Source organism: Jatropha curcas, chromosome 11, assembly GCF_041381405.1.
Source record: "Jatropha curcas cultivar XTBG-Jc1 chromosome 11, XTBG_Jcur_1.0, whole genome shotgun sequence".
Classification (NCBI taxonomy): Eukaryota; Viridiplantae; Streptophyta; class Magnoliopsida; order Malpighiales; family Euphorbiaceae; genus Jatropha; species Jatropha curcas.
The window spans coordinates 5294098-5317610 of record NC_143161.1 but is presented as its reverse complement, the minus strand read 5'-3'; the positions used below and the strand labels follow the sequence as shown (position 1 = coordinate 5317610).

Below are 23513 nucleotides of genomic sequence, written 5' to 3'. Positions count from 1 at the left end.
TTGGAGAAATAAATAAACATAAAGTAGATAAGTATTTCTGGATTGGAATTAATGAAACATCTAACTATCCATTTTTAAGACATGAAGGATGAGAAATTGGATTTGATTGGCACAGGTGGCTTTAAAATGTCCCCACAAAGGAATGTTGTTTCCAATAATGAAATGGGCCTACTCAGCAACTATGGGACCGGTCACATTATAATATTTTATTTATATTAAACAAAAGAGAGGAGTGTTTTTAATAGTTGTTTAGAATTAAACACATTAATTTATATTTCAATATTTAATAATATTAAAAAAATGGTAGAACACAAGAAAATGAATCCATTTATATTTTACAAATTTCTTTCACATGTCGTATACGGACGGCACTATTGGTTAGATACATTTTTTCTTCATTTTATAGTGTTATACCTGGTGCAATCATTGAAGTTTAAAATACTAGGGGGATTGGTTTGGGTATCGATTCATTTCTTTTAAATAAGAGATGAAGTGTTTAATATTCAATTCAGTAGGATGAAAATGTGATCCAGCACAAAAACTTAAAATTGAAAATGAAATTATTATTTGCTAAAGCTTAATTAAATATTATCAATTAATTTTTTATTGTAATTTAATATATTTATTTATCATTGGAAGCTTTTATGGGTTGAAATTTACACAACAAGAGACAACTATGGTTGAAAGAATTCAAACTCGATACCTTTAACTACTCAAAGTGAGAACACCAATTAAAACATCAATGGACAATGTTTATTTATTTAAATGCAACTCAGTTATTAGGAGGGATATGATTACCAAATGCCCAATAGTTTTAATATTTACTTTGGGCCAAGACTGGATCACGAATTAGGAATGATTTCCTGGGCTAGACTAAGCCCAGCCCGGTGAGTAAAAATCTCAGGTCCAATTTCCGGCCTGAAGACTCAAAAGCCACGTTAAGCACGTATAGGCAAAAATAGCCGTTGAAATTTGAAACTGAGACATAATAATGATTGGTATCACTTGACCAAAAAGCCCCTGCCCCATTTCAAATACCGAAACCGCGAGACGCTCACCTCACCTCTCACTCACTCCATTTTCAAATTCTATTTCCAATCTCAGCCGTTCATTCCTATCCCCAACTTTTTTCGATTTAAAAGTTTAAACCCAAAATTTCAAACACTGAACAGAAAAACAGTGATGTTGTAAGTAAGCTCAAATCCAAGACTCAGAGAGAGAGAGTGAGAGAGAGAGAGAGATATGCTTACTCGAACCAAGATCCAGTAATTTCTCCATTTTCATTTTCAATATTAAACCCAGCTGAAATCAGCTCTTCTTCTCAAGTTTCAGTGACTCGAAATCTGAGGATTTTGTTCTTCACTTCCACTCTCAGGTACTTATCTATTCACTGAAAAAATGCGGAAAATGTGCATGTAAATTATTAGTTTTTTGACAATTTTTTTTGTTCGTTTCAGGATGTTGAGGGATTTCAAATTCCTGCGCCGAAATTCGGGCAAGCATAATGAGGAAATCGAAAATGTGCCTGTAAATCCTAGAGATTCATTAGGGAGTCAAGCTAGCACTGACTCATCTAGGCCTCCGTTGAACACGATTCAAGACCCAGCCCCTATTCCCCACCCTACTAATTCTAAATTGGATCAAGAAGGATTGACTGCTAGAAGTAAAATTTGCAGAACTCCAACTAAGCCCAAGACCAGAAATGCTGACTCTACTTTGCCTCTCCGTACGCCAGATAAACATGGAGGAGGAGGGGCATTTCCGGCCAAGCACCGGTTTGGGTGGGCTCAGATGAATGAGCCTAGCTCAACTCCCAGTGAATCGCGTGATGAAGTGAGAACTGATTTCAATAGCTATTCAATGCAGCCGAGCCGAGGAGGTTTGCCAAATACGACTCCAAGATCCTCTAGGACAGTGGGGAGGCCTGTTTCAAGTTATTCTGAAACTAATTCCACGCAGAGCACACCGACCAAGAGTGTTTCTAAGCCTCCGAGTTCAGGGATTAGGAATAAGTTGGATGGGAGTATTGGAGGAGGGCGTATGGGGAATTTCGCTGCATTATATAGAGGTGTTCCTGTTTCTGGTGGCTCAAGTACTACAGTTGTTAATACTGTTGAAGTACCTCATTTTGATCTCAAGGAGGATCCATCATTTTGGATGGAACACAATGTACAGGTATGTCCCGTTTATAGTTTGATTATTGAGGTGCTTGTTTTCTTTGCATATGTTTGGTGCAGTCTCCAGAAGTAACTGGGATGAATATATGAAGAAAAACTAATGGTAGAGATGGCATTTTTTTTTTTTTTGAGAGAGAACTTTGGCAATTCAAAGCCAATTTGGAATCCTGAACAATGTTTTGACTTAAGTTAATAGTAGTATTCAGAGTGAGGTGAAACAGAATGCTATTGCTGAACATCTTTTATAAAATAGCCTTAGCTTCAGTTAATGATTATAGGGTTTTCTGGTGAATATGTGCTGATGTTTGAGAGACTGAATTCGGGATTGAGTTTTTCAAATTTTTTATTTATTCTTTGAATGGATACTTTGCACTTGCAAGTTAAGCTGAAGGTTGATGAAATTATATAGGTTCTTATTCGAATGCGTCCGCTCAACAGCATGGAAAAGAGCATTCATGGTTACAACAGGTGCTTGAAGCAAGAAAGCGCCCAAAGTATCACTTGGATTGGGCAACCAGAAACTCGTTTCACATTTGACCATGTAGCCTGTGAGACAATAGATCAGGTCTGGTCCGACAGTAGAGATCAATTAAATCTTTACCCAAAAAATTCAGTTTTGTAAGTTAAGCAGTGTTACATGATTGTCATTTGCAGGAAACGCTTTTTAGGATGGCTGGTCTCCCAATGGTGGAAAATTGCTTGTCTGGTTACAATAGCTGTATGTTTGCCTATGGTCAGGTAATCTCCTGCGCACAGGATGCTTTTGGCATCGTTTATGGTTTTTCATTTGCATTTCCACAATGTGAAGTAAATGCCGCCAGTCTGAGCTGTACATATGCATGATTACATAGCAGGTGGTAACTTGCATACACTTCCTTTTCTGTTTCTTTTAACTTTTATGTACTCGGAAAACAATGCAGCTTCTGAGGTCTGGACACGTTGATGCTTGTCCTATTGGACTCAAGTAATGTTATGCTTTCTCTGTTGAGGCTGTGTTCCACCTATGTTGACAGATGATATACCCCATATAAGAACCTATTTTTGTCCTTTTTCTTCTTTGCCTATATGAGAGAGAGAGAGAGAGAGAGAGAGAGAGAGAGAGAGAGAGAGAGAGAGAGAGATTCCTCTAACAGTTCTTCATGTGAAGACATCTGCCTGAGATATAAGTATTGATATGACGCAAGATGGGAGCACTAAGATTTTTTTCACCCTTGTGTCTTTGTTCTAAATGGTATTTGAGGAGGGTGCAAATTCTCTTTGTTATTTTGCCTGCAAAAAAAAAAAAATTGAAAAAGGGTTTTACTTCAACGGTTTCCCATTTTTTGGCTTAGAGTTCCCGAAACTCACTGCAAGTGGTTAATTAAACAAATAAGCATCAATCCATTAGTTTTTAAGCATAATAGGTACAGAAGCTGGACATTGCAGTGTTTTGTAGGATACAAAGATGTGCAATAATCGTGTTCATGCAATTAAGAGAGTCACAACATTCTTTCATAAAATCCCCATACAAATATATTGACATAATTTAACAAAAGAAATTTTGGTCATGCAGACAGGAAGTGGGAAGACATACACAATGCTTGGTGAAATTGATGATTTAGAAGTCAAGCCCAGCCTACATCGTGGAATGACACCAAGGATATTTGAATTCTTGTTTGCAAGGATTCAAGCTGTATGCATTTTACTCTTTTCCTGATCTTTCCAGTTCACCTTTGACACATGCACATAGAACATAAACTTTTTTTTACATTCTTTGCTTACATAATTACATGTGCAATGGTAAAAGTTCTCAGATGTAACTCTAAGCATAAAAAATGTAATGTCTTTCTCTTGTTAATGCTTAACTTCATTTTTACTCAGGAAGAAGAAAGTAGAAGGGATGAAAGGCTAAAATATAATTGCAAGTGCTCTTTCTTAGAGATTTACAATGAACAAATTACCGATCTCCTTGATCCCTCATCTTCCAATTTGCTTGTAAGTTTCGTTATTATCAAGTGACTTAGCTATGATATGTTTTCAGATAGTTTTAGTCATGCCATTTTATTTGTTTTTGCCTTTGTAGCTGAGAGAGGATGTCAAAAAGGGTGTCTATGTAGAAAATTTGTCAGAATTTGAAGTTCAAACTGTGAGCGACATTTTGAAGCTATTGACTCAGGTTAATCTTTACTTAAAGTCTCTGTACCTTCTGTGATCGTATTCACTTGCATGGGTGCATTTTGATAACTGAACTTTGTTAAATGTAGGGTTCTCTAAATAGAAGAGTTGCAGCAACAAATATGAATAGAGAGAGCAGTCGGTCACATAGTGTTTTTACATGTGTAATTGAGAGCAGTTGGGAAAAAGATTCTACAACTAACCTACGGTTTGCTAGACTGAACCTAGTTGATCTTGCAGGTTCAGAAAGGCAAGTTTGTTGCTTTCAACATTTCCTGAACTATACATCCTTTGCATAATATAGTGACCTATTCCTGAATGATGACCAAATTAATTATCAACTACAGGCAGAAAAGTTCAGGTGCTGAAGGTGAGCGCCTAAAGGAAGCAGCAAATATAAACAAATCATTGTCCACATTAGGGTACTGAAATATTTCCTAATTTTGTTTGGACATTAGACCTATCAGTCTTTTCTGCCCTCTTGTTATGTTTTTCATTTTCCTGGTTTAATTCTTTTTCTGGCAATATAATGAATGCCATTATTTGCAGTCATGTAATTATGATTCTAGTAGATGTGGCAAATGGGAAGCCAAAACATGTTCCTTATAGGGATTCAAGGTTGACCTTCCTTCTTCAGGTTAGTTCCAATCTTGTTTGCTTACTTTCCTCAGTATTGTGTTTTTCGTTCACTATATAATACATGGTACGAAATATGATGCAGGACTCACTTGGTGGAAATTCAAAAACAATGATTATTGCTAACGTTAGCCCTTCCATATGGTTGGTCACCTATTTGAAACTACCTCCTACAGTTTCAATTTTCTAGTTGCCTGTGAAGTTACAATTAGGCTTTTCATTTCTCTAACTTCTGCCTTGCAGCTGTGCAGCTGAAACACTAAATACTTTAAAGTTTGCTCAGCGAGCAAAACTTATCCAGAATAATGTAAGCTTGTACTGCACCAATGTTCTGTGGTTGACTTTCTCCAGGGCATTGATCAAGTTCACTAATTTTGAATTTCACCATGTTATATAGGCCGTGGTGAACGAAGATGCCACTGGGGATGTCATAGCACTGCAGCATCAAATAAGGCTTCTAAAGGTGTGCCATTAATTAAGTTTCTGTTAAATGTATATATATATATATATATATATATATTTTGTCAATAACTTGTACTAAAATTACTGTACCTTTGTTGAGTAGGAGGAACTATCTCTCCTAAAACGTCAAAACGTCTCCAGGTCTTTGTCATTTGGTTCAACCATCAAATATAGAACTACTGATTCCATCGACATTGAGAACATGTATGAAGCTGATCAACAACAGGTTGATGGCTTGCTTGGATCTGAAGCAAAAGGTGTTATCAGAATGTCTACTAAGCAGGTATACTAGGACATTTTGCATTATGATGATTCAGGAATACAGTATGACTAATGGAGCTAGTTTGAATTGTTGCTACTAAAGAAAGCAAGTAGGATGCCTAATTTTTTTTTTCTTGCAAAGTGTTCGCCTCTTCAGTGACATGATGGGGCATTTTCCTGCTCATAGGCACCTGAAGTCAAACAAGATTAAGTTTATTATTTACCTGTTAAGATGTTTCCCATGCCTACCAATATCTAGCTTGTGCTTTACCTGGCTTTCCTCCATATTAATGTTTCTGTTCAGCAAATATTGCATATTAATAAAAATCTATGTTCAAACAGTTGAAGTCTTTGGAGATGACACTTGCTGGTGCATTGAGAAGAGAACAAATGGCAGAGACATGCATCAAGAAACTTGAAGCAGAGATTGAGCATTTGAACCGTTTGGTATACTACTTTTGTTGATACAACTTCCTTCTTTGCCTGTTTGTCAACTGTGGTCAAAATTCCTGTCATTGACTACATCTCAGGTTCGTCAAAGAGAGGAGGAGACCAGGAGCACAAAAATGATGCTTAGATTTCGAGAAGACAAAATTCAGAGAACAGAATCACTACTCAGTGGTTCATTGCAGCAAGATACTTATTTGCTTGAAGAGAACAGAGCCCTCTGTGAAGAGATTCAGTTGCTTCAAGCTAAAGTAGATAAAAATCCTGAAGTAACTCGCTTTGCATTGGAGAATATAAGGCTTTTGGACCAACTCAGAAGGTAATTTTTCTTTTCCTTGTTTTGCCAGAATATGGTACTAGATGCTCAATTAATTACAAAATTTCACCGATAGATTTCAAGATTTCTATGAGGAAGGGGAGAAAGAAATACTCTTGGATGAAGTATCTGGACTTCGGGAACAGGTATTCATGGAATTAGATGCAAAAACTTATTTTTCCATGTATGGGACCTGAACTGAAAAAGCCTTGTTTTGCAGCTGCGTCATTATCTTGATGGGAAATCCATACAGCATAACCATCCAAATGTCAATAGCCAACCTCAGGTTTGTATTTCGTACCTTCTCAAATTATTCTGGTTTTCCTCTCTCAAGTCTTAACATACTAAATGATGTGGGAAGGATCAGAAATAGCTTTGAAGCTTCTAAATACTCTTATTGCATTCTCCTTTCCTTTTATTCCTGCTTGTGCAACCTGATAGACTGCTATAGGTTTGATGTATATCAAGTAGCTAGGATCTTTCTGTTTCTTACTGGTTTGGAATTCCCCCCTCATTTACTCAGGAAGCTAGGCACATCATCAATGAAGACAATTCTCTCCACTCAGAGGTTGCTTACTGCTTTCTTAACAAGAAATTATTTAACTTTTTTCTCCATAAGTTTATTAATGCATGTGACACTCCCTTCTACTTTTTTCTTTCAGTTAAAGAACACTCTCAATGAGTTAGAAGAGTGCAGGCGTAACTTAAATTCTTGCTTGGAAGAGAATCAAAAACTAACAAGGTGAGGAACTCAGTGCTTTTTTTCATTCGGCATCCTGTTTCTGAGCTAAAACTTTTTATATGTATTTGTGGTTCAAAATCCCTCTATTTTTTCTGCGAGTTTTTTGGCTTTATTGATGTGCTTTTGATTCCACATCTTTTGCAGAGAAATAAATGATCTAAATTTTCTGTTAGAGAACCTCAAATCTACCACCCAAGATGAAGATGGTAATATCAGAACTACTAAGGTACTTTTGAGTCCTGGAATATCTAGTCTCAGAAAGATGCACACTTTCTTTTAGTATCAATACATGTTCTGCCGAGTCATATGCATGTTAGTATTATCAATACCAGCTGTCAAGATTATGATTGTTTTAAATATGATTTCATTTAATAGGATCTGCTGTAATTTGGGGATATAATTGGAGAATTGATTTGCTGTAATTAAGGGATTACGCTGTACCATTACTAAATATACACATAGAATGAAAGCCAGGGGATACAAAGTTTACTACACAATATTCTTGTTTTGTTAAGTATGTGTATGCTCTTCTTTTTTGTTATATCTCTTATTTCATGCATATTTTGATCAATGCACGTTCATGATTTTCAGGATTCTTCGAAAGCTCTAAAATCTGGACTTGGAAATCGTAAGGAAGATCAGAATGAGGTGGAGAGCATTAATGGTAATTCATATGCGGAAGAAATGTTGGATTTGCAGCTGGAATTGGACATATTGAAGATTATTCTCAAAGAAGAGAAATCATCTCATGCTGAAGCAGAGGAACGGGCAGCATGCTTGAGTGGAGAACTAGAGCTGGCACAAGAAAATTTTATGTTTATAAGCAAGCAATTTAGAGATGTAACTCTTGAATTGAAAGAGGCAAAGTCAGTTGTTGAAGCCTTGGAGTCTGAGCAAATACTATCAATAAATGACATGGAAGACCTGAGGAAAAGTAACAGCCATTACATGGAGCTTTTACATGAAAAGGAGCTTGAAATAATAGCTTTAAAGGACAAACTTTCTAGAAAGGAGTTAAGAGATTGCCCATCTAACCATTCAGAGAGCGAGGACTCCACTTTACAGACAAAATTGAAGAGGATGCAATATTCCCTTGAGAAGGCCAAGAGACTGAACACATGGTACCAAAATGATCATGCATTTCAGACGACTAATGAAGAACAAAGGGATGAAATCCGTAAGCAGGCAGAGGCTGAAACTGCTGAGGTTATTGTCTGTATGCAAGAAGAACTATCCTCTCTTCAGCAGCAAGTTCATGATTGCCATTTGAAAGAGAAGGAGACTAAAGAAGGTGTGATGCTTCTCGAAACTGAGTTGAAGGAGCTGCAGGGGAAGTTACAATTGTTAACTGAAGACAACAAACAGTTACATGGAAAGCTGGAGTGTAAACGCGAGGAACTGAAAAAATCATCTAAAGAATGGGAATTGTTGGCTTGTGAGATGATGGAAATTCTTGCAGATGGGCAAGAAGCACTTACAGATGCCGCTGATCAGCTTAACCTTATATCTAGCTCCTTTCCACAAAAACGGATCTGGATATTTGAACAAGTTGGCAGGTTAATTAGAGTCATCTCTGAAAAGGAGTTATTGATTGAAGAACTTGGCAAATGTTTAGAGGACGCAAATAATAAAAGAAGTGAAATGGAGTGCATGCTTAAGTCCTTGAGGGGAGCAGCATTAGTGATCAATGAAGCACAACAGCAAGAGTGCAATGAGAAGGAGAAAGAAATTGTCCTCCTGAAGTCCCTTTTAAAGGAGAAAATATCTACCATTGTAGAGCTCGAGGAGAAGGTCAAACTGGCTGAACTTCATGCTAGCAAATCATCAGATTGTGCTACAGCTGCTTTTGTTATCGTGAATAGGCTTTCAGAAGTTAATGTTAATAATCTTGATGAATTAAAGTATAAGGCTGCCCAACTTAGTGAGTCAACAGAGATTAATCAAAGGAAAGACATCCTTTTAGCAGATCAGGCTGCTGTCATTGAAGAGGCGGAGGAAAAAATTCAGTCTTTGAGAAAAGAATTAGTGGAGTTGAAGGAAACATGTATCGATCTTCAACATAGACTCTTGGAAGAGGAGAAACGTGCTAATGACATGACAAAAAGAATTGAAGATCTCGAGGAGAATGATATTTTGAAGACAAGAGAAAAACTAACTGAGTTGCAAACTGGCGTATCGTCACTCAGATCAAGCATGAGCATCTCATTGAAGCATGACAGGAATCATGATTTGAATGAAACAAAGGGGGATCATGAGCCTCTAGAAAGAAGCCATGTACGGGTAAGCTAATCCTCTTGAGTTCTGCTCATTTAATGCTCCTTTACTTTTAATTTTAGGCTACAGTTACAAATTGGCCCTCTAAGTTGATCAAGAAAGCCAAACGGACAGCGGCCATTTTCTAATTTCCTTTAATATATGAAATATGCATGTTTTAGTTTAAAATTATACTATTTTTAAAAAAATTAAAAGAAAAAACCAAATGTAATATTTATTTCTTAAAACAACTTGCTTATTGATTACACAAATTAGATTTGATTGATGAAATTTAATGATTAAGGAGTTAGATTATGAAAATTGAATTATGATGGAATAGTTGAGTTTATAGCTAGACTTAGAGGGCCTATTTTAAACTTTGGGGCTCATTTTAATGCCATTGTTGTCTCTGATATGAGTTTGATTTAACTGCTATGTCTGGAAATTGTTGCAGACAGATGCTGGAGAGGACTTAAGTGCTTGTATCCCTGAAAGTTCTGTTGAAATAGATTCCTGTGAGAAAAAAAATGAAGGATTCAAAAGAACTTCCAAGGATGTCTGTGATCGAGATGTTACCATTATTCTTCTCAGAAAGGAAATTGAGTCTGCTCTTGAGAGCTTGCAAGAGGTTCAAGTGGAAATGGCTAAACTACGCAGTGAGAAAGAAGAAATATGGATGTCAGAGAAACAAAGTCAGGAGAGCTTAAAATGCTTCTCAACTCACATACTTGCAATTCAAGCAGATATGAATGCTTTTGAAAAGCAGTTTGAACTAAAGATAGATGCTGGCAATCATAAACTACAATCACTTGAACAAATTGTCCAGGAAGCTGGAATTCATTGTTGCCAAACAAAAGAGGTAGCTTGTTACATTTTTTAAATTTGTAATCTCAAATTTCTGCTGCAACCAATTGATAATTTGGGGTTTCCTGAAGACAAACACCTCATATCATTCTACTTATTTATATAATTCATGCGCTATCTGCCTGAACAAGAATAACTGTTTTTAAAATGATATGACAAATAATGAACTGTTGGCATTTCCTGCAATTACTTTTGACTATTTAAGATTTAATTATCAGGCATGTAGGTTTTATTGCATCCCCATACTATTTATCCGTTATTTTCTACATTTCTTCTACAGTTTCTTGAGATGGAAGTTGGTGATGCAAAGATAGTTGCAGCCCAGAAGGCAGCAGAGGCTTCTTGTATTTTTGCGAAATTTGAAGAGGCCCAAGATACCATGAAAGAAGCTGATATTATGATTAATGGACTGGTAATAGCTAATGAAACACTGAAACTTGACATGAAAAGGCTGAAACAAATTGAAAGCACATTAACCAATGAGAGGGATATGCTGATGAATGAGGTTAGAAGTTTGCAATCCATCAATTCTCTGAAGAATGTGCAAGTTGAAGACCTTGAAAAACAGTTTCATTTAAGTTTGGTGGAAACAAGCGATCTAGTTTTGGAGCTGGAGGGTATTATTGCACAGATTCAAACCTCTTTCAAGGAAAATTTCAATTATCTGGTGTGTGATTTTCTTTCTATCACGGCTCTAGTCTTAGACTCAAAAAAGTTGGTGCGGACATGGCTTGAAGATGTCTGGTCTGAGATAATTTTGAAGGATTGTGCTGTATCAGTGCTGCATCTCTGTCATATGGGCATTTTGTTGGAAACAGCGACAGGACTAAATGCAGAAAATGGATTGTTGCAACATGGCTTGTGTGAATCAAACACAATTATAGCTGATCTGAGAGAAAACAATTCTAAGTCAAGTAAAGATCTTCAAATGTGCAGAAATCTGAAGGGGAAATTACTGGCTGATATCAAAAACAGTTTTGATCGGATCTTGAGGAAAGAGGAGGAAACTGGAGATCTTAGCACTAAGTTAACCACTTTTGAAAAAAAGATCTTTGACCTACAGTTGCAGGAGGAATCGATGTTACAAAGGTCCAACTACATGGGATCACAGCTTTCTATTCTAATGCAGGACTTGGACTTCAGTAACAGGAACATTGCCCAGTCTCTTATTGATCAAGAGAAAATTCTGACAGAGAAAGAGGTGCTTCTAAATTCTCAGGCTGAGCTTTTCCTGACGGACTTTTGTTCAAAAGACATCGAGTCACTTGTCTTGGCATCACAGCTGGAAGAGATGTCTCTCCAGAAAGATGAAGCTGAGAAAGAGAACAGAAGTTATGCTTCCGTCCTTGAGACTTTGAAGGAAGAAATGGTTCTTTTAATGGTGGATGGAGAGTTGAAAGAACAAGTTCTATTGGCCAAGGATACTGAGGTTCAGGATCTTTTGTCCTGGCTGAACCAAGGCCATTTAAGAATTACAGAGATGAATGAGGTAAACAGGAGCCTTGAAGGAGAGATTCAATTGCTGAAGGATGCAGCGTGTTCAAATGATGTGTTGAAAGGTGAATTGGATGAAGTCATGGAAAGCAAGGCAAGACTGTTAATTCAAATTCAAGAACTAGAAGCTGATCGCGAGAAACTGCTAAATGATTTGAAAACCAAAGAGATAGCATTGGATGGCTCCTCCAGTCATATCTCCATTCTTGATCAACAAAACCAGAAATTGCAGAAGGATATCTGCTTGTTGGAAACTTTATCAAGCGTGCATCAAACTGAACTAGACAAGAAAGATGTAGAACTTAGCAGAATGAGTGGTGTGGAAGACGAAAATGAGACACTTAAAAGTGAGGCCTGGAAGTTAAAGACAGATAACAGCATAGTTCTCCAAGATTTGGAGAAGAAAATTTCTGAAATTGAATCATTTTCAAGCCATATTAAGATCACTGACATGGAAAATCACAGGTTACAAGAGAGAATCTTGTCCTTGGAGACTCTTCTTGCTAGTCTACAGACTGATTTGGAGATGAAAGATAATGAAGTGAATGAACTACTGCATTGTAAGTCCGTTGCCATGGCAGAATTAAGCTCAAAAGACCATGATTTGCAAACATTTGCTGATAAAATGAATGCATTAAAGAATGAGAACATTCTTTTGAAAAATGAACATAAATCTCACAAAAAAGTTATACATGAAGCTCTCTCCAAGTCAAGCCTGAACAATATGAAGTGTGTTGATCTGCTGGGGGATGTGGATAAATTATTTAGTTTGCTGGACAAAGAAAGAAATACGGTTGTAGAGAAAATGTTGTCTGAGATATCTGAAGCTGTAGAAAGGACATTAAAGTTTTCAGAAGAAATCGAGTATCTGGAGTGCCATGCTAAAGAGCTGGTATCTGACAACAGTAGTCTCCAGGTTGAGTTATTAAGGAAAGATGATATTTTGAAAGGACTGTTGTTTGATTTAAGCTTGCTACAAGAGTCTGCATCTAGCACTAAGGATCAAAAGGATAAAATTGAGGAAATGATGGCCTCCCTGGAGGCTTTGGAAGATGATCTTGTTTTGAAGTCAAGTGAGCTTGTTGAAGCTGTTGCTCACAGTCAGATGCTTGAAGCCCAGTTGCAGGAGAAAATAGGTATTATCTCTTCTCTTGAGTTGAATTTGGCGAAGGAATGTGAGACCCTGAAATTGTCTACTTGTGAAAATATGGAGCTGAGAGATCAAATTGAAGAAGCCTTAGCTGCAAAAAGTTCTCTTGAGGAAGAATTATCAGAGAGAAGGAATTTGACTGAGAACTTGGAGATGGAACTCTCAGAAATGGGTAGCACTCTTGGCCAAATGAATAGTACTATTGAATCTTTAAGGACCAACTTGGATGAAGTTGCTAATGAAAGAGATCAGCTACAAATGGAGATGCATATTTTGAAAGAAAAGCTTGAAAAGGCACAGGCTTGGGCTGAAGAAAATGAAGCTATTGCATTGGAGGCCCAACAGGTAAATTCTATTTTGCATTCACATTGTAAGTTGTAACCCTGACCAACTTACCGCCACAGCAACTGCCAACTTGAATGCAATTAGCCTATTTTTCATGAGCTAAAAAGTTAAGCTCCATGTTGCTAGCATATGCTATTCAAGCTCCTTTAGACGAAGCACTGCACCTATCTTTTGATGTGCGATTCTTCTAATTTGTTTCATGGTTTGCAGATAGCTGAATCTAGGCAGACCTATTCTGAAGAAAAGGAAGCAGAGGTGAAGCTACTAGAGCGGTCTGTTGAAGAGCTAGAATGCACCATAAATGTACTGGAAAATAAGGTTATATATTATGAACTCTGATGATGTGGCATGTACTTTGTTTTATGACCACAGCACCCTATGCATTTAATGATTTTTAAAGTCTGGTCAAATTTTGCGAATAAAATTTTTCTGATCTCCATCCTTATGCTCCAATTCTTGTTAGGTTGACATTCTTAAAGGAGAAACTGAACGACAAAGATTACAAAGAGAGGAGCTAGAGGTGGAGCTTCATGCTATAAATCATCAGATGCAGAATGTTAAAAGTGCTGACAGTGACATGAAAAGGTTCAGGTCGCTTTATAATTTTTCCAATTCAATAGAAGTTTGCTTGCTTAGATGCTGTAAATGTTTCTTCAAAACACCAATACATGATTCTACTTTGTCTCTAGGCATTTGGATGAGAAGGAGAAAGGCCTTGAAGAAGCCTTAAAGCACATACAGATTCTTGAGAGGGATATTGCTGAGAAAGATGCAGAGGTAAAGTTCTTTGTCACACTTAGTTTGGTTCCATTCAAATGATGATTGAACGAATTTTGGTAGCACATTGCTTTATAATGAGGTCTCAGCATTTGAAGTTTATGCTTCTGTTAACATGCAACAGATCACCAAATGCAAGGCACATATCTCTGAGTTAAATTTGCATGCAGAAGCCCAGGCCAGTGAGTATAAGCAGAAGGTATGCTAGGAGTTTATACTGCTTTTTCTTCTCAAGTTAATTGAAGTTTGTGAACTGATCATGAAATTGGGAACAGTTCAAGGCCTTGGAAGCCATGGCTGAGCAAGTAAAACCTGAAGGCCATTTCTCCCACATTGCAAATTCTTCATCAAACAAGTTAGAGAAAAATGCCTCCAAGTCTAGGGGTTCTGGCTCCCCTTTCAAATGCATTGGTTTGGGTTTGGCACAACAAATGAAATCTGAAAAAGATGAGGAGCTTACGGCTGCTAGGTTGCGTATTGAAGAGCTAGAATCCCTAGCAGCTGGTCGACAAAAAGAGGTAGGCTTTGCCAGTCCAATTATAAATTCATCATTGTGTTGACATCGTTCTTGTTGTTAGATGTGCTTGTGCTTTTTTCAGGTGTTTGCATTAAATGCGAGATTAGCTGCTGCGGAGAGCATGACGCATGATGTTATTCGAGATTTATTGGGAGTAAAATTGGACATGACAAATTATGTGGTAAATTTACATAATTAATCCCATTTTGGTACATCTGTGTTATGAGTGTGGTAAACTACACATTACCATACTTTTCCCATGTACAGATGTTAGTATTGTACTCTCAAATAACCTTGACATAAAGCCATTTCCTACACCTGAACAAGAGAAGGAAATTAAAAACAAAAAAAATGAAAATAAAAGGTTTTGTGAGCATCTTTATTTATTTTTTCTTTGGTTAATGACAGTCACTGTTGGATAACAAGCAACTTCAGAAGATAGCAGAGAAAGCCCAACCTAATAGCACGGAAAGTCAACCAAAGGTTCTTTTTTTTATTATTATTTGGTGATAGTAAAATCGGATAACTATTATTTGCTTTATATTAATTGTGCCCATTGTTCATGCAGGAGAAGGAAGAGCTTATTAAACTCAAACAGCAGCTCAATGAATTTATTGAGGAAAGGCGAGGGTAAGCATGTCATCCCTCAAAATATTGTGACTTGACCCCCTACACTTTCTTCACTCCCTTTTCCATAACATAGAGAAAGGGGGGAAAAATGAATGTTAGAAATTTCTGAAGCATGAATCTTTACATTTTCTTGGCTAGATGGCTAGAGGAAATTGATCGTAAACAGGCCGAGATGGTTGCAGCACAAATAGCATTGGAAAAGCTTCATCAGCGAGATCAGTTACTTAAAGCAGAAAATGACATGTTGAAGGTAATATTTACAAGCCTATGACTTGTAAAATTCTTCAGTACATTCAAGAATAAACTGAAGTAGACCTTTGTTCTTTTTCGTCCTTTTAAATATTGTATCTAATTTATTTGCTTTTTAATCCATCCAGATGGAGAATGTAAATAATAAGAAGAGGCTGATGGAACTTGAAGGTGAAGTGAAGAAGCTGTCTGGCCAGCAAAACCTCCAGCAGCGCATTCATCATCATGCAAAAGTCAAGGCAAGAATCGATCGAATTTCTGAACTATATCAAATTGAAACGACTTAGTTAACTTCTTTCAAAGGCTATTGCTTTCACAAAGACCTCTAGTTTATTATTAACTCTCTTCTGAAATTAACTTGTGATTGATCTATTATGACACAATAGGAGGAGAACAATTTCCTTAAAATTCAGAATGAAGACCTTTGTGCTAAACTGCAGCGTTCAGAGATCATTCTTTCACGGGTTAAGGAAGAGCTTGCACATTATCGCTCTTCCATTGGTAAAAGTCCTTACATAGATTTTGATGGGGAACAACAGTTGATGAACAAACTGAAGGTTAGCTCAAATAGAGAAAACTGTTCTGTTCTGACTTTTGACCTGCAGCTAAGTTGATGGCTAATCAAAAGTAAATCTCATCACAGGAAACTGAGGATGACAGGGTACAAATAGCACAGAGGTTATTTGGCTTGTGTACCAGTGTTCTGAAGGTATGTGCATAGAATCATGATTTTGATTTTTTCATTGAAATAAAAAATAAATAAAAAATAAAATAAAATAAAATAAAAGAGAAAATAGGAAGTATTCTCATGCTATATAAATTTCCAGGTAGCTGGAATAACAAAACCTGTATCCAATGTAACCCCTGCTGCTGCTGAAGAGGCACTTGAGCAGATGAAAAGTAAACTTACTTCACTGGAAAGAGAATGCCAAGATTTGACAATTAAGGTAAAATACACACGCTTACATTACTAGAAAATGGTGCTTTTGTTTCTGCTTTCTCCTTTTACTTTGCAAACTTTAATCACTATCAAATAACTCAAGAATCTAAACCCTTTTACAGAACAGAATTACCACTGAAAAAAATCGATTGTTGGAGGTAATGGCTCAAGCGTCACCAGTAAACTCAAGGATAGATGAGAACTGTCAAACTCCAAAAAGGAGTCAAACTTCTTTTCTTTCTGCTTTAGACAGATAGAACTCACTGCCTCAAAAAGGATATGGTTAAGTTAGCTTTTTGCTAGCAATTGTAACAATACAGAGAAAAAATGGATACGTTCATTTGTTGTTTTTGTTTTGGTTCTTGTCAGGTTGAGCTGTGTACCATTTTTTTTTTCTCATGCTGTATATCAATTCTTTTGTTGTGTACTATTCCCATGTAAATAACTAAATACATAAAATTCAATGAAAATTGATCCTTTCCCCTTTGTAGATTTCAAATAAGTGCAAGTCTTGAAAATAGATTTACCTTCCTTTTTTTCTTGCCAAATTTAACCTTTTTTTTTTTTTTTAAACTTCAGTCTCAAGTGAAAGACCTTGTTCAAATGCAATTAAAGGTATTAAATGGTTATTAGCAAAAAAAAAAAAAAAGGTTATTATCAATAAAAAATAATAATTGATAAGTAATTTTATTTTCATGAAATTTTATCATCAAATTATAATTGTTGTAAATATATTGGTATTACTTTAACAAGTTATTTAATTTTTAATTTATTAGTTTTATTATTTTATAAAATGTTTTTTTTTTCTATTTCGTGATTGATCTCATAATATTATATTTTATAATAAAAAGATATATATATATATATATATATATATATACAGATGTATAATTAAATTATATTTACTTAGTTTAAAAATCAATAACTTAATACTTACTCTTTTAAACGGAATATTAAAAAAAATAAACGTATTAACATGAATCAAACTTATTTTGCTAACCAATGTTTTAAATTAATTTTGCACACGGAGAGCCTAGTAATACGTGTGTGATCGAACTCATAATATAGATTCAGTTTGAATTGTCTCTTTTAGTGCTCAAAAAAAAGATTAAATTATTTTTCTTTTCTAAACCCTTTCACACTCAAAATCTAGGGTTTTGGTTTTGGCATAGACCGCATTTGGTGCTTTGGAATAATAAGAAAAAAAATTTCACTTTAGCTGTAACTCAAAAATATGTCTTTATTCTCTCTTTCTAATTCCACAATTCACAGCTTCCATCAAAAGCATCGAATTCCTTAAGGCTTCAATTCAACTCAATTCAATTCCCGACTTCGCATATATAATACTTCAAAACCTGTCAATACTTGCTATACAACCCAAGCTTCTCTGTCTGTCTGTCTGTATCTCTGTAATTTTTGTAGAATTTGACAGAGAAAATGAGCACTTCAGTTTTCAACTCAGTTTACCTTGATGGTGGCTGTTTGTGCAAGGTCAGTGTTCGAAATGAGAGTTCTTGTTTTCCAATTTTTTTTTTTTTAATTTTAATTTGAAGCTCTGCTTAGGATTTTACATATGATTTTCAGGGTCAAGTGAAATTTTCAACTTTGAGAAAACGAAATGAGCACAGGCAATGTGTTGTAAGATCCGCGGCATTGTCAACCAGAAGCTTGCAGATTAGAAATTCGAAACAGGAAAAGGAAGCTCGTGTTGCTCTTCTTGGTGCCAGTGGCTACACTGGTGCAGAGGTTTGTGCATTCTCTTTAAATAAATGGAGAAAATAGATTTTTATAAGGATAAAAAGGTTTTCTTTTTTTCCTTCCTTTCTTTCCTTAGTGATAAACTAGGATGACAAAAAAGCCACATATGTTGCTAACTGCAGCTAGGAAAGGCATTTTTGAAATGTTCAGTTAGTGAATTTTATTTGTTATAGAAGTTGCACTGCTTCTATCAATTTGAAGCTTTTAATGCTGAGAAGGCAAATTTTTTTTATTTATGTTAGAGAAGAAATGAGAAATCAAATTATCCTTTTTTTTTTTGGCAGATTATACGACTCCTTGCAAATCATCCATTCTTTGAAATTAGTGTAATGACTGCGGACAAAAATGCTGGCAAATCAATTGAGTCAGTGTTCCCTCATTTCATTTCAAAAAAGGTTTGACACTCCACATTTCTGTAGAATTCTAATCAAGACCATGGTGGTTTACTGTGTGTGAGTTAGAATATATATGAACAAAAAAGCTAGAGTTAGTCATATTATTGAATGGGTTAAGGTTAAGGAGTTCCCGTGTATCATATTTCTAATTCAACTAAAATATTTAAATATTAGTCGAAAGTAAATTGAGGAGTTTGTTTGTTACTGTTTTTAACCAACTGATACTTGATTTCCTTTATATTTGCAGGATCTACCAGTTTTGGTTTCCACTAATGATGCAAGTTTTTCTGATGTGGATGCTGTATTCTGTTGTTTGCCTCATGGAACAACACAGGTCCATTCCTTTTCTCCTTGTATCTTTTTGTCCATTTCATCAATATTTTCAGGGTTGATAGAAGTTTATTTCCTTGAAAGATAAGTTATTTACTCAGTCACTTTCTCCCCATTATTCAAGAATCCGTTTCTATGCAGGAAATCATTAAAGGTCTTCCCAGAAAGTTAAAGATCGTTGATCTTTCTGCAGTATGGTTTGAAACAACAATCAAAACAGTTTGCATTATTTGATAGTCCTGTTTATTTTAGGTATTGTTGACTAATTTGAAAATTCAGCATTGGCTCATATCAAGTATTGCCTAACAATTTTCTAGGACTTCCGTCTACGAGATATTTCTGAGTATGAAGAATGGTATGGCCAGTCACATAGAGCACCAGATTTGCAGGTAAGGTACTTGAGATCCATTTCCTTTTCGATTACCTGCCTAAAACATAGAATTTTTTGTTTGTAACAGGTCTAATGTAGATTTTCATCTGTGGGGGATACTGTAGTACAATCCTAAGAATTTGTAAATACTTTTGGAAATATAAATTTTAAACCAAATTTAAAATTTTGAATTCTTTATTTTTGAGCATCTACTTTCAACTATGTATATGGTTTCCTTGCCCTTGAATTCAACTTTTTCACCAGTGTTTATTTATTCTTTCTCAGATATAACAGCATCAAATACTGGACATTACTTTTATTTTTCCGGAATTTTTTCTTTTTAAATCTTTTTTATTTTTTGATAAAATGTTTGGACAATTGAGTACTTGTCAATGTACGCAAAAAGGTTTTGCTTACATAATATCAAATATTGGTAACCTAACCAATCAAAGGCAGAATATGAAGCCTATCACAAAGGTTCTTGAAGTTCCACAAAAGAAAATTATCTTTTTTCCTCAACTATGAAGTATAGAATAATATTATTTCAGTATCAATGCATAGGATAGTTAAATTATGTGGGTAGATAAAAAATCTAGTAATTTGTGATATAAAGGAAAAGATCTTTTGAATATTATTAATTAGCAGTTGCTAGTGTATGAAATGTACGCCACAAAACAAGCTTGGTCTCATAAACTTTAAGATGTTATGACCCATTACTACCAAAATACAAATATTGGATATTTTATTACACAAGTGGAAATTGCTCTAGAGTTTCTTTTTTGTCTGTTTCTTGATTTGAGTATTTTGTTCTAGGATTTCATGTCCAGTTTATCATCCTTCTCCCAAATGTATGATATTTTTTATACTTATCTGGATTCAGGAAGAAGCCATATATGGTTTGACAGAGATTTTCAGAAAGGAAATAAAATATGCACGGCTAGTTGCTAATCCTGGTTGTTATCCAACATCAATTCAACTCCCTCTTGTTCCTTTACTAAAGGTTTGTGCTGGTTGTTATGTTTGAATTCTTGTTTCCTGGTATATAATGTATTACTTTTCTGTGTTCTGGTGAGAAAAAGTATTTGGCAATGTTTATTTAATTTTCCATTATCTAGCTGCTACAGCCTATAGGTATTGCTAAATACACTTCAAAAACAAGAGGGCTCTACTTTGCTTGCTTTCTTTCTGATTGGGGCAAAATTTTTAATTAGAAAACAGCAAGAGAAAATCACATTAGAAACAACAGGAATGAAAAATTACGTACCCAGTAATAGATGAAATACTACATGCAAATCTGTATGCACCTAAGGGATACACAAGCATGCTGGATGTTTTCAGAGAGAGAGAGAGAGAGAGAGAGAGAAGGGGAGTTTTGTAGTGCGTGTGGCAGGCGTTGGAGAAGAAATTAGCAAAGTTATTGGCAAGGAGAGGGGAAATTGACTGATAAATTGTTTATCATAAGAGAAAAGTTAATCTGGTAGATATCCAGCCTATCCTTTAACCTCCAGTGTGATGTTTTTTCAATAACTTGATTTTATTAGTTTTGAGACATGGAATGCACCAGCACTTGACGGCTTCTCAATGAGGCTTATTGGATCAAGCTTTGGTAACAAGAATGTGAGATATACTCGTAATGACAATTCTGAATTCAGTGTACTGTTCTACTGAATTTGATTTTCTTGCTTATGTTTATATAGCAATATATGGTAGTTGTTGTTTTGATCATGGATTTCCTAATGCTGGTGATGTGTTTTTCAATCAACTACTTTCCAGTGCCCGATGATTTTCTGATTGTTGCAGGCTAATCTCATTGCATATAAAAATATCATCATTGACGCAAAGTCTGGCGTGAGTGGAGCAGGTTTGGGATTCTCTGCTGCATCCTATATCTCGATATCATGTTAGCAGTATATTTTGATTACTACTTGCATCAATTTCTTCACCAGCTTATTATGGCTGATCATTGTGCAGGGCGTGGTGCCAAGGTTGCAAATCTGTATACTGAATTAACAGAAGGAATTATGTCTTATGGTGTTACACGGCACCGTCATGGTGAATCTCAATCCTAGATATTGGATCTTTGCATATATAATGTGCACTTTGAAGTCATGAATGTAATATATAAAAGAAATGCAAATTCGCACTTAAATTATTTTATATTCGTATGTTATGTGCACTTTTGTGTTAGTAATTATTTTTTATTTTAAATAAAATTATTTTCATGGTGTATGGTTGGAATATCTTGTTAAATGCATGATCATGTTCAATTGTGATCTGAGGTAGTAATATGGATTCTGGTTTTGAATTGCAGTTCCGGAGATTGAACAGGGACTATCTGACGTTGCACATTCAAAAGTAACTGTCAGTTTCACCCCACACTTGATGCCAATGGTAACAGTCCTGCACCTATGTATGGTAAAACCAATATCCTTTGTTCTGTTTGCTGACAGAAGAATAAAGCATTTTCTGTTTTTTCTTTGTATTTTATCATTCTTTAGAGCCGCGGAATGCAATCAACTATATATGTGGAAATGGCTTCAGGAGTGACCACTGAGGACTTGTACCAGCAATTGAAGGTTTCCTATGAGGTATTTCTTGTCCTAATTGTTGGATGAAGTACTACTACTTATATTGCTGATGAATAATATTTGATGATAATGGAATCAAGTCTTTTCCTTTGATATATGTGGAAGCACATTTCTTTATGTATTTCTGTTTTATGGTTACGATCTATTCTCTTTTGATTAGGCACAAGCTATTCATTATTTGTTTTTATTTTGTCATTAGAATGAAGAATTCATTAAGTTATTGGAGAAAGGAGTTGTACCTCGCACTCATGATGTTCGAGGTTCTAATTTTTGCTACCTGAATGTCTTTCCTGATCGAATTCCTGGTAGAGCAATAATTATATCAGTTGTATGTATCACTCCTCTATAAATATAGTTAATTTATACCTTTTTTTTTACTTTTTTATAACCACCGGTTAATCTTTTAAAACCCTGTTGCAGATTGATAATCTAATAAAGGGTGCTTCTGGCCAAGCTTTACAAAATCTAAACATAATGATGGGATTTCCAGAAAATACGGGGCTTCACAACTTGCCCTTGTTCCCTTGAAACATCTATTCCTCATCCTAACACAAGTAAGCATGTTACTCATGGCCCCTGGAGACTTTACATGACAAAGGCTGTTTCATTATGCTAGTATATTATGTTTCTCTAATTCATTTCTTGGACTGCCAATTTTTTGTTTTTTCCGGGGGTCAATTCTCTGGTCTAATTTATAATTGTTACGTAGTAAAACCCAACCTCAACTGTCACCATCATAGAATGCCTTCGAGCTGCTTTACCATCTTTGCTGATTATACAGTTATGAAATATAAACCCTTTGGACCTTGTAATGCATTAAAATTGCAGCTGATATTATTGTGATAACTTTCAACTTTTCTTTTCTCAAGTCTATTCATTGTAGCTCAGACAAGGTTTCAAGCTTTTAATTCAATTATAAAATTTGAAAGACTAATTATGTCCTTGTTCCCTTGTATTATCTATAAACTACATTGGATGATGTGTAATATTTCTTTAGTTTTTGCAGGTAATATGGAAAACTAAATTTCTGAAGGCTCTTATGGCGCCTTGAAGAGATCTTCAGTGAGGCTGACTGTTGAGTGTTGAGAGTGTTGCTATTAGCATGGACCAACTTAATAAAGATTAGATATATGCAACTAAATAAGTAATTTTTGTCTTTTGTAATCTTAATTTAACAAAGCAAAAACTTTTTATTCCAATGAAATTTCCATTCCATTTTGCCTCAACAAAGTAAAGATAGATGGAAGCTGGTTGGAACTTTCCTTCTCAGATGATGAAACTGAAACCTCATTTATCAAAAAAAAAAAAAAATGTTAAAACCATCAAGATAATTATTTTCTAATCAATTTTAAAAAAAGAATAGAACTTTCTTATATTTTTCGTTATGGTGAAAAAAGTATTCGGATTTTATATTTGGTATGATATAATGAACTATAATATAATCTGATTAAAGTCCTAAAGAAAAATTTTATTAATGATATTCAAATGATTATTTTGGTTAACAATAGTTTTGATTTATTTTTTATACTAAAGTTAGACAAGCTTATGTTTATTAGGATTTTGAGTGTTAATTTCATTAGTGATATCTGAACTGAGAGGGGTATGTATTTTATCGTGTCTAGGTACAATAATTTGTTTATCTTCTAAGTTAAAATACC

At 35.3% G+C, this 23513-nt stretch overlaps 2 protein-coding genes across 5 annotated transcripts; both read left to right on the top strand.

Moving 5' to 3' along the window:
• Positions 1–1100: 1100 nt before the first annotated feature.
• On the top strand, positions 1101–16916 carry POK2 (phragmoplast orienting kinesin 2). 3 transcript variants are annotated; one of them, XM_089716236.1, is made up of 38 exons: positions 1101–1375; positions 1458–2175; positions 2587–2742; positions 2832–2915; positions 3730–3849; positions 4038–4151; positions 4240–4332; positions 4421–4585; positions 4683–4753; positions 4881–4968; positions 5053–5111; positions 5211–5274; positions 5365–5430; positions 5533–5712; positions 6033–6137; positions 6221–6456; positions 6530–6599; positions 6674–6739; positions 6977–7021; positions 7116–7195; positions 7340–7421; positions 7787–9475; positions 9903–10307; positions 10593–13301; positions 13512–13619; positions 13765–13892; positions 13991–14078; positions 14203–14277; positions 14354–14596; positions 14678–14776; positions 15004–15078; positions 15164–15225; positions 15364–15475; positions 15603–15713; positions 15861–16031; positions 16118–16183; positions 16302–16421; positions 16542–16916. In XM_089716236.1, exons 2-38 carry the CDS (start codon positions 1459–1461, stop codon positions 16551–16553), a joined length of 8934 nt encoding a protein of 2977 aa, XP_089572362.1. In that variant the 5' UTR covers positions 1101–1375; position 1458; the 3' UTR covers positions 16554–16916. The 3 variants fall into 3 exon arrangements, with proteins under 3 accessions (XP_089572362.1, XP_089572361.1, XP_089572360.1); XM_089716235.1 differs by having other exon boundaries at positions 1103–1375; positions 13765–13886; positions 16537–16916; XM_089716234.1 differs by having other exon boundaries at positions 1103–1375; positions 16537–16916.
• A 569-nt stretch (positions 16917–17485) lies between these two features.
• On the top strand, positions 17486–23068 carry LOC105634240 (Putative N-acetyl-gamma-glutamyl-phosphate reductase). Of its 2 annotated transcripts, none has more exons than XM_012217073.3 (14): positions 17486–17905; positions 17999–18160; positions 18457–18567; positions 18815–18901; positions 19039–19089; positions 19215–19286; positions 20148–20267; positions 21068–21128; positions 21239–21319; positions 21579–21658; positions 21766–21855; positions 22055–22183; positions 22276–22409; positions 22862–23068. In XM_012217073.3, exons 1-13 carry the CDS (start codon positions 17852–17854, stop codon positions 22381–22383), a joined length of 1206 nt encoding a protein of 401 aa, XP_012072463.1. In that variant the 5' UTR covers positions 17486–17851; the 3' UTR covers positions 22384–22409; positions 22862–23068. The 2 variants fall into 2 exon arrangements, with proteins under 2 accessions (XP_012072463.1, XP_089572511.1); XM_089716385.1 differs by having other exon boundaries at positions 22853–23068.
• Positions 23069–23513: the final 445 nt, after the last annotated feature.